The 12,009-nt window shown below is 46.8% G+C and overlaps 1 protein-coding gene across 1 annotated transcript in view; it reads right to left on the bottom strand.

Moving 5' to 3' along the window:
* Positions 1-444: 444 nt before the first annotated feature.
* The window catches only part of grin3bb (glutamate receptor, ionotropic, N-methyl-D-aspartate 3Bb), a 36,165-nt gene continuing 24,600 nt past the window's right edge, over positions 445-12,009 (bottom strand). The window contains 8 exon segments of the mRNA XM_088078244.1: positions 445-4,185; positions 4,188-4,972; positions 5,303-5,370; positions 6,748-6,912; positions 7,057-7,208; positions 7,555-7,670; positions 9,199-9,344; positions 10,796-11,888. Coding sequence (XP_087934370.1) covers positions 4,019-4,185; positions 4,188-4,972; positions 5,303-5,370; positions 6,748-6,912; positions 7,057-7,208; positions 7,555-7,670; positions 9,199-9,344; positions 10,796-11,888 — 2,692 coding nt within the window. The 3' untranslated portion in view covers positions 445-4,018.

The following is a 12,009-nucleotide window of genomic DNA, read 5'->3' on the forward strand; positions in this document are numbered from 1 at the left end:
ATTTTTCGCCTTACTATACCATGGCATTTTTTGGTTGTTTATTATTATTGTGTTTGTGGCTGTTACTTCAACAATCTTTGCTATGGCGTGTCTCGGCATGCAAATTTATGTGGTTTTTAGCTGTTTAGTGGACATGTCATATTTTGACATTTTTCGCCATACTATAGTATGGCATTTTAGGTAGTTTTTTCAACATGCATCCCTCTATGGTAAATATTATAATGCCAGTTGGGAAGGAAATGTTTGAAAGTGGGTTTTTTTTGCCATAAAATAGACCAAATAAACAAAAATAAAATGTCATGGTGAATTCATAATGGTACAACATCTGCTTCCATTACTCAATTAGCAAATAAAGTACATTAAACAATTAGAAATTCAGCTTTCCTCATATATATTATTATGAATCTTTTCTTTCAGACCAAAGAAGGTCAGGAAATTATGTTTTTTAGACATTTTTGTGGAGAGAAATTCAGTGAACTGGTCCTTGAAAGAAAGTCTGTAAAAAAAAAGGGATTCAGCATGGCCTCCAGAGACTCGTATGACTAATTTAAACACTGCTTTAGGTTCCTTATGGTCCTACCTCTTTTGGATCATAACTGGGGATGTATTATGTGCATGTCAAAGGCCAAAAGGGGACCAAAAATGGGTATGTTGGCCACATGCAACATCATACCGTAGAGGGTTAAGAGGTTTCAATGGATTATCTGTATGAATAAAGGATTTCATAAAGAGTAAAAATCCCTTAAAATGACTAAATAGCCTTTAGGAATTACAAATTAAATACATGTCAGGGATGACTTTCATACTCTGTGGTAGTTTTCCTTTTTTTAACTGTGCAGATAATTAACTAACCCTTTGAAAGCTGATGAAATTGGTTTGATTTATTTCAAAAACATGGGGAAAAGGCAAAGAGTAACTTAACAAGAAATGATCCGAAAAATGACAAAGAAATTAGTAAAAATTTACAAGCCTGGAATTAAGCACCAAAAAAAAAAAAGAATAAAAAACAAACAAAAAAAAACAAAACAAGAAAATAAAAAAACCTATATATTAACATAGATATTTGTAACTTTGTTTTTAACATAATTTTAAGTATATTATTATAATGATTTTAGATATATTTTTCTGGACATGCACACACACACATATACAATGACACAAACACAAACACACACACACGCACGCACACGCACACAAACACACACACACACACACACACACACACACAAACACACACACACACACACACACTCACACACGCAAACACACACACACACACACACACACACACACACACACATACACATGCACACACGCACACACACACAAACAAACACATACACACACGCACACACACAAACAAACACACACAAACACACACACACACACACACACACACACACACACACACACACACACACACACACACACACACACACACACACATACACACACACACACAAATAAACAAACACACACACACATACACTCACACACTCACACACGCACACATACACACACACACAAACACACACTTTAAACTAATTTTCAGGTCATTTTCTTCATCACTTCTTCCTAAATTCCTCTACAAGTTGCTCATTGCCTTTTTTCTGTGTGGTTTTGAATGAAATCTAATTTGTTGGGTTTCAAAGGGTTAATTGTTATTTACGACATCTATCACTCCTCTGTCCATCCTGAAGAGGGATCCCTCATCATCCTCTGCTGCTCTTCCTGAGGTTTCTTCCTTTTTTTCCCGTTACAGGGGTTCTTTTTCGGGAGTTTCTCCTCTGGTGATGTGAGGGTCTGAGGGCAGAGGGAGGGTGTCTGCTGTAAAGCCCTCTGAGGCAAACCATGTTTGTGATAATGGGCTCTATAAATAAAACTGACTTGACTTAAACAGCTTGTCAGCGATGACTGAAAGCAGCACAGAAACGGGATTTTACAGGGTTAATTATTTAACTGATCGCTAAATTGAGCCTCCAGATTTTGGCTCAGTGAATGAATTTGCACCTTTATGCTTAGAAGACGTTCCTTAAAGGTTCCTGAAGGAAACAAGCCCTGCCATTTGTTTTGTAAATTTTAATCTTTCCCACAGAACATGACGGGGATTTTTCTCTACACACACAACTTGACTTTTTGCGTCCACCACGACTTGTCTGTTGGGTGTGAACGTGCAGAGACTCCGCCTCCTTTGGTTTTGTTTGGTGGTGCGTTTGATTGCTGTGGTTATTTAACCCTTTGAGGTTCTAGTTAGTTCTCTGATGTTCGTTGGTGGGCGGAGCTGCCGGGCTGCTGCATTCAGCCTTGCAGGAAGTCCTGTTCCCACATCACCAAACGAGTCCACTGAACTTCCTGAAGTCACAGCCAAACTTCAGAGCCACAGCGGCCATTTTCAACTGTCTGATGAGGAAACGGTCTGAAGATCAGAGTTTACTTTAAAAAACTACAGACACTAAAAACTACATGAAAGCAAAGGTTAACAGGATCAACCGGCTGCTGTCACTCAGCAGAAAGGAATTCAAACGTACCAAATCTATAAAAATATGCCTCTGGATTCTTCCAGACTTTTGAAAGAATAATTCTATAGTTATCAAATGTTTCTGACGTCAACAGATAAAGAAACGAGAGTTTCAGTCTGGTGAACACCAGGGCTTCATTCAGGGTCCTCTGTTTATTTACATAAATGTTTGTAAAATGACATCTTAGATTTCACTTTCTGACATCGCTTTCTGGCCCTGAGAATCCTGCTTACTGCAACCCAAGAATCTCTGAAAATCCTCCTCATTAGCCCTTAAATGACCTCTGAAAACAGTCATTCAAAACTGATTTAAGGGCGCTGTGACTTTTTCCAAAAGATTTCTTGTCGAACTTCAAGAAAGTTTCTGCTTCTAGTCGCTGTGATTTTGATGGAATATTTATTCTGTATTCAGCTGTTTAAGGGGTTAACAGGATTTGGAAAAAACTGCACTAATAGATCAGACTATGTTGTGTTTTGGTTCTGGGTTTTTTTTGCGATTTGCATTTTAACATGACAAAAACCCTTAATTATAGGATAATTTGCTCCATAGTATGGAAGCCCTCAGCGGCCAAACATTCATGCATTTTTTTCCCTCTGTCTGGGAAAAAACGAGCTCATTTTCTTAGATCTCAAGGTAACAAAGCCGTGTTTACCCGGGATAATGACATATTTCATTTGAGATCTCAAACTACAAAACAGGCTGGACGGGTCACGTGTGACGGAAATCTCAGGCCCATCACATTTCACTTCTTTCCTTCAGATCTCAAATTAATCGTGTGGTTATCTCGACAAAACACACCTTTAGATCCCATCTCGACAGAATTATCCCATTTTCTCGAGGAAATGGAAGAAAAAAAATCATGTAGAAATGTATGGCCGCTTAGGGCTTCCGTACCATATGATTGTTTAAGCTGATTTTTCAAATTTTTTGGGAGACAGATTTTATGTTCCTTTTTTTGAGAAGTTTTTGTTCCTTAGAAAGACATATACATATTACAGTTTTCCAACTTGCTCATATTTCCAGGTATTCCCTCCAAATCCGACAGAAACCCTGAAGATGCAGCATATCTGAAGATTTCACGTTTGATTTTGTAAACTTCAGAGATTTAACCCTGAAAAACCCTGACAACACATCGATCAATAAACCCTAATCAAATCAAACTATATGTGTCATGTGATCCTTTATTACTGTAATCATAATTATTATTATTAATATTATTTTTAATATTATTTATCATAGTGACACCCGGTCACATGATGTGAACATGTTAAGCTTCTGTTTCCTGTTTGTGTTGATAAACTACAGCTACAAACTCCGTAAACTTCTACGACTGAAACTACGACCTGATTGGCTGAAATCAGCGCTCAGGCGTCTGATCGTCTGTTCAGCTTCACCGTCGTCCACTTTGGCATTTAACAAGAATATCCTGGTTCAATTTCCATGTCAGTGGTTCAAAATGGCCGCTGTGGCAGAGGGTCATGTGATCTGCGCAAAGTGCATCACCTTCTCTGATTGGTCAGTCTGCTGTGGAGGGGCCGGACTTTGGACAGGACTTTGTGAGGCGGGTACGTCATGGTTGTCACACACTTTGTGTTGCCAGGGAAAGGCATTACCAGGGCGACAGAAGATGGGCCAGTGGGCGGGGCATTGGATGGGGTGGCGGGCGGGCGTTGGATGGGGTGGCGGGCGGGTCGATGGTGGAAGGGAAGTTGTTTGGGCTGATAGAGGAAGTGGTGTTGGTTGTGGCAACAGCTGTGGCGTTGGATGGGGCGTTGGTTGAAGTGCTGGGCGCAGCTCCTGTGGTAGATGTGGTTGCCGTGGTAACTGAGGACAGGTTATTTGTGGCAGCTTCAGCAGGTTTGGTCAGAGTGGTCTGAATCTCGGCCCTCCTGGCGAGCGCCGTCCTCAGCCGCTCCCTCATCTGTTCGATCTCTTCCTGCAGCTCCTCCAGCTCGCCGGGGCGGGGCGGGACCACCTCTTCAGGGGGCGGGGACTTCGTTGCAGGGGGCGAGACCACCGCTGCAGGGGGGCGGGCTGCAGCAGCAGGGGGACGTGCTGAGGGTTTTTGTTTGGTGGCGGAGGAAGCGGAAGAGGATGGCAGGGAGAGCACCAGACTGGCCAGAGATGCCGCTGGTCCTCCATTCTCACACAGTCTACTGTTTGGCCCCGCCCTCGGCTTGGATGGCCCCTCCCCCTCCGGTTTGGCCCGGCATCCCTTGGCTTCAGAGGTGGCAATGCGAGCAAGCAGGCGGCGGGTGTTGAGGGTCTCAAGGTTGAAGTGGACTCGTTTGAAGTCTCGTGCATCCTTAGGAATGGCGGCTGCAGCAGTAGCTGCAGCTGCAGCGGCGGCGGCAGCGGCGTCCTTACTGGCCTCGTTGTTCCACTTGGCTGAGATTCCGGCGGCTGGAGCGGCGTTGGGGCCGGAGGGGCCTGGAGGCTTCTGCAGGTTACAGCTGAGAAACAGAGACAATTACAGCTGATGTGATGATGTGTTATTATGAACCGTGTGATGACATCATCACCTGTTTAAACAAACACGTCGCTCTTTCTGAGGTTTCTTCCTCTTTTCCCCGTTACAGGGGTTCTTTTTCGGGAGTTTTTCCTCAGGTGATGTCAGGGTCTAAGGGCAGAGGGATGGTGCCTGCTCTAAAGCCCTCTGAGGCAAACCGTGTTTTGTGATAATGGGCTCTGTGAATAAAACTGACATTTTGAATGATGTGTTCTACATGACAACGACTCCCACAATCCCTCAGTGACATCAGTGACGGCGACATCACACCGACCTTTTCTCCTTCTCCGCCCGCTGCCTTTTCACGTCCTCATACGTCATGTTGAGAGCTCGATGGATTTTCTGTCAAACACACAAACAGTCCGATCTCAATTCTGTCAGAACCCGGCACGCACGGAACAAACGGAACACACGACACACACGGAACACGTGAGACACACAGGACACACGGAACACACGGCACACACGGCACACACGGCACACACGGAACAAACGGAACACACGGCACACACGGAACACACGGCACACACAGAACACACGCCACACACGGAACAAACGGAACACACGGCACACACGGAACACACGGAACAAACGGAACACATGGAACAAACGGAACACACGGCAGACACGGAACACATGAGACACACAGGACACACGGAACACGCGGCACACACGGAACACACGGCACACATGGAACAAACGGAACACACGGCACACGTGAGACACACAGGACACACGGAACACATGGCAAACACAGAACACACGCAACACACGGCACACATGGAACAAACGGAACACACGGCACACGTGAGACACACAGGACACACGGAACACATGGCAAACACAGAACACACGCAACACACGGCACACATGGAACAAACGGAACACACGGCACACGTGAGACACACAGGACACACGGAACACATGGCAAACACAGAACACACGCAACACACGGCACATACGGAACACACGGCACACAAGGAACACACGGCACACGTGAGACACACAGGACACACGGAACACACGGAAGACACGGAACACACGGCACACAAGGAACACACGCAACACACGGCACACACGGAACACACAGAACACACGGCACACACGGAACACACGGAACACACGGCACATACGGAAGACACAGAACACACGGCACACAAGGAACACACGGAACACGCGGCACACACGGAACACACAGCACACATGGAACAAACAGAACAAACGGCACACACGGAACACGTGAGACACACAGGACACATGGAACACACGGCACACACGGAACACACGGCACACACGGAACACACAGAACACACAGCACACGTGAGACACACAGGACACATGGAGCACACAGCATACAAGGAACACACAGACCAAACAGAACACACAGGACACACACAACACATAGTACACACGAAACACACAGAACACACAGGCAAACAGAACACATGGGACAGAAGAAACACATGAAACACACAGAACAGACTGGACAGAACAACAAATGACACCACCTCCTCTGCACCTCCTTAGAACCCTTCAGAACATCGTTCAGATCCTGTTTAGAACAACACTACTCTCTTTTATGTCATTTGATGGTTCTGTCGTGGTACAACAGCAGAGCCAGTGTTTTCTTTGTTTACAGAAGATTCAGAGTTAAAATCCCCCTCCGGTGTTCCAATTCTGACAAGAACATGAATCTGCAGAGAACACTCTGGTTCTCACCTGTGACGTGTGCAGCCAGTACTTGAGGTTCTGTCGGCGGCGGATGTGCGGCAGGACGAGTTGGTAGAAACCGTGTTCACCTGCAAGAGTCAGCAAGGCTCCGCCCACTCCAGCACACAACAGGACGAAGAGTCCCGAAAAGTGACTGATGCCCATCTGCAGAGTCTGAGGAGGACGAGAGGGACAGGTCAGAGACACGGGGTCTGAGGAGGATGAGAGGAACAGGTCAGAGACATGGGGTCTGAGGAGGATGAGAGGAACAGGTCAGAGACATGGGGTCTGAGGAGGATGCGCTGTGATGTCACTGACCTCGGTGACGGCGAACACTCGGTTCCCACACGGAACAACTTTGTACCACTTGTCATGCAGCAGGTCCATGTAGCCCTCAGACTTGTACCTGCTGATGAACTCGGATACATTAGAGGTCAGAGGGGAATTCTGAGGCAGGCCGATCCCGTAACCTAAACAACAAACAATAAACAACAAACAATAAACAACACAGACTGTAACCTAAACGCTAAACAACTGATACCACAACCTTAAAAAACAAACCAAAAAATAAACAACAGATACCATGACCTAAATAACAAACAGCAAACAATAATCAAGTTGAGTATGTAGTGTGTAGTTGTGTACAGTGTGTAGTTGTGCGTATAGTGTGTAGTCGTGCGTATAGCGTGTAGTTGTGTGTATAGTATATAGTTGTACATGTGTACAACTAATGTTTAAAAAAAACAGTTACCTCATAAACCCCCCCCCCCCACACACACACACACACACACACACACACACACTCTTGGGTCTGACCTTCAATGGCGAACGGTTTTCCGACGGTTGCCAGTTTACAGTCGGCATCAATGGAAACTTCATAATCCAGCAGAGCTTTGTCCATGATGAAGGCGTCGAGCTGAGGAGGATCTGTCCTTCAACACAGAGCAACACTGTTACTACAGCAACTACTGCAACTACTGCATCTAGTGCATCTACTGCAGCTACTGCAACTACAGCATCTACTGCAATTACAGCAACCACTGCAACTACAGCAACTACTGCAACTACTGCATCTACTGCAGCTACTGCATCTACTGCAACTACAGCATCTACTGCAGCAACCACTGCAACTACTGCAACTACTGCATCTACTGTAGCTACTGCATCTACTGCAACTACAGCAACCACTGCAACTGCAGCAACTACTGCAACTACTGCATCTACTTCAGCTACTGCAGCTACTGCAGCTACTGCAACTACAGCAGCTACTGCAGCTACTGCAACTACAGCATCTACTGCAGCAACTACTGCAACTCCTGTAACTACTGCATCTACTGTAGCTACTGCATCTACAGCAACCACTGCAACTACTGCAACTACTGCATCTACTTCAGCTACTGCAGCTACTGCAACTACAGCAACTCATGCAGCTACTGCATCTACTGCAACTACAGCATCTACTGCAGCAACCACTGCAACTACTGCAACTACTGCATCTACTGTAGCTACTGCATCTACTGCAACTACAGCATCTACTGCAACTACAGCAACCACTGCAACTACTGCAACTACTGCATCTACTGCAACTACAGCATCTACTACAACTACAGCAACCACTGCAACTACAGCAACCACTGCAACTACAGCAACTACTGCATCTATTGCAACTACTGCATCTACTGCAACTACAGCAACCACTGCAATTACAGCATCTACTGCAACTAAAGCATCTAATGCAGCTACTGCTTCTACTGCAGCTACAGCAACCACTGCAATTATAGCAAGCACTGCATCTACTGCAGCTACTGCATCTACTGCAACTACTGCATCTACTGCAACTACAGCAACCACTGCAACTACAGCAACTACTGCAACTACTGCATCTACTGCAGCTACTGCATCTACTACAACTACAGCAACCACTGCAATTACAGCATCTACTGCAACTAAAGCATCTGCTGCAACTACAGCAACAACATCTACTACTGCATCTGCTGCAGCTACTGCAAATACAACATCCATTGCATCTACTGCAACTACAGCAACTACTGCAACAACATCTAATACTGCATCTACTGCAGCTACTGCAAATACAACATCCATTGCATCTACTGCAACTACAGCACCTACTGCAACCACTGCAATTACAGCATCCACTGCAACTACGGCAACCCTGGCATCTACTGCATGTTCTCTCTCATGCATTCTCTCACATGTTCTGTCATGTTCTCTCTCGTAGTTCTCTCATATGTTCTGGCGTGTTCTCTCATGTTTTCTGTCGTGTTCTCTCTTGTGCGTTCTCTTGTGTGTTCTGGCGTGTTCTCTCTCACGTGTCCTTTCATATGTTCTGGCATGTTCTCTCTCATGCGTTCTCTCATGTGTTCTGGCAAGTTCTCCCTCATGTGTTTGTTCGTGTGTTCTGGCGTGTTCTCTCTCATGTGTTCTGGCGTGTTCTCTTACTTGAGTGTGGCGACTCCTTCAGGCGTGGTCGGCTCGTTGAAGCGTCTCATGTACTCGTGCATCTCTGGGAAACTCTTCTTCATGTAATCCTCAGCGCTGCTCTCCCTCACTGTCCCGAAACGGAACCCCCGCGACGGGTGGTGCAGCTAGAACACCAACGAAGAGGAGCAGACAGAACACAGAAACACGAGGAACTCTTTACATGACAAACAAAACTTGGGGAGAATTAACACCTAGGGGTATAAAAATGTTAAAATTAAAAAAACATACATACATATACATATGTATATATGTATAAATATATGTATATACACACACACATATATAATTGTTGTGTGTATGAATGTTGAGTTTAATCAGAGTTGAAGTGTTTGAAGCTTCAGTCTGAGTGTCTCTGAATTAAAAACAAAAAGTTAATAATCACACATATGGACATCCAATTAAGCCCCCACCACAGCTCCCAGCAGCCCCAGCGTATAAACACGGGGCGCCATGTTTCACGCTTCAGTCAGCTGCTGAATTAAAAGTGTAATTAGGACGAGGCAGGTGATTCAAAGAACAAATTTAATCTGTAATTATTTCACGACAGGAAGCAGAAAGAGACTGAAGAAGGAGCCAACACTCATTTGACGCTTTTATCTCCGTCTGACTGATGAATTATTTCAGAGCACAGCGCTCCGCTCACTTCCTGCCAGCTCTCCGCACTCCCGTCACAACGTTTTCACAGATTCTCAGCAGACAGAAACACAGAGAGCTTTAACGCTCGCCTAAGTCTGAGCTGCATCACTTCAAGTTAACCATCAGAAGTCTGAGGGCGTCAGCCTACAGGTTTCGTTATTTACATTGTCTGCAGAACATTGTCTGAAGGTCAGTCAGGACGGAGCAGAGTCGGGCGTTCTACTCACGCCCTCCTTTAACGCTGAGCCAAGAGGCTCCATCTCAAACAAACACAAAAAGTGATGAAAAAGCTGTTTAAAATTATTACTGAAAAATAATCAAAAATATAATATGATGATAAATAATTCTCTGGGCTTTTTTCTCTTGCTTTCAAAACCTAATTTTCTAAATCTACACATTTTCTGCAGTTTGTGGAACATTTCTAACCGACAACAATGTGTTCAGGGTCTAAAGGATTAAATACATACAGAAAGCGGAGCGCCGCCTACAGGTTCTGCCGTTGGTTAATGCAACATTTTACTCATCAATAGTTGGGAAACATTTCACCGCCCTCGGCGACTCCCTGGCTTGCCTGCAGGCCCAGGGCCCCAACAGGTGAGCCCATGCTGCAGGTGCAGTGTGACTGGCTCATGTCTAACCAACTTGTCATGTGTTCGTGGTGCGTCGTCTGCAGGTAAGGGCCCATAGACGGACACAGATCCTGACAGAACGTGGGCGCTGGACGTGACAACCGCATCGCTGTGAAACTGATGGTGATGGCCGCTCTGTGTTGGGTTTCTGGAGAAACTCTGCAGACGAGCTATCGGCTGTTGTTTGATCATATCACACTCGGCAGGTTTGGTTTCTATGACCTTACAAAGTCTGGTTCTCTCTGCAAAGCATAACGTGGACTCAAAAGAACACAACGTTTTGGTCTCACCTTGGCGTCGTGGATTCCTGACACTTCTTCGAAGGTCTTCTCGCCCACCATGACAGCGGCAAGGTTGGCAGTGTAGCTGGAGAGCACCAGCAGGCAGAAGATGGCCCACAGGTTCATCAGGAACCGGCCTGTCCAGCACTTGGGGGTCTTGGAGGAGACGGTGCGTCCAAACAGGATGGCGTAACACAGGTTGAGAGCCGAGGAGTACGAGAACACCCTTATTCTGTTGCGCCCGTGGGGCGTCATGCCGTATGGACTCTTCCACTCATACAGTGTGAGGAAGAGCGCCGTTATGTGCAGCGCCAGGAAGATGCCCACCCACATGGACCAGTGCAGGGGCCACATGAAGGCCCCGATTGGGGCCGCCGTGTCCTTGCTGCGCACCAGGATGCCCAGGCTGGTGGAGAAGAAGGGCGAGGTGAAGTCGATCACACGGCTGCGAGCTGAGTTGATACTGAAGGAGGTGACCGCCATGTCTGCCAGTCCATTCAGAAGATCCCCCACCAGCCCGGTCCAGCGCCCCCCCTTCCACGCTCCGTACTTCCCGTCCCCAACAATGTACAGGTCGAACTCGAAGCCTAGGTCCTCCGCCAGCTTCTCCAGCAGGTCAATGCAGTATCCATAGCAACATTTGCTGTACTCCGCTGGCAGGAAGCTGCCGTTCCCACCCGCCACCTCCCTGAAGAACCTCTCCAGAGTGTCAGAGCTGTTGGTGCCAGCGTCCAGGCAGAACTGACCGGCCGGGCAGCTGCCCTCGTCGTCCACGTCCCGCGTGAACACAAAGGGATGCTCCACCAGAGTCACCACCCGCACCCGACTCCCCACCACCGGTATCCCGGGCCTCCAGCGCCCCCTGGTCCTCCCGCCCGTCCCGTCTGTCCTGTGGCGAGGTTTAGACCCCTGCCAGACTCCCTGGTCCTCCACCTGCAGCTGGCCCCCCTCCCAGCTGCCCACCGTCACCCAGGTGGGCTGACCCAGCGCGTCCCGCCGCAGGCTCCACACGTGAAAACGCTGGGAGGTGAGGACCTGAGACCAGTTCTGATGGACTCGGACTGGACCCGTCATACCGGAAAATGAGGTGTTGGACAGGAACCTGCAGGACAGAAAACACAGCAGGTGAGACACAGACCAGATGTTAAGCAGGACAGAAGTGAAAACAGAAAACGTGTTTCCTCACATTCTAGATTCACAAACTGTACGTTTGTTTAAAACCT

Source organism: Plectropomus leopardus, chromosome 5 (genome assembly GCF_026936395.1).
Source record: "Plectropomus leopardus strain MGB_pleo_1.0 chromosome 5, ASM2693639v1, whole genome shotgun sequence".
NCBI classification, from domain to species: domain Eukaryota; kingdom Metazoa; phylum Chordata; class Actinopteri; order Perciformes; family Serranidae; genus Plectropomus; species Plectropomus leopardus.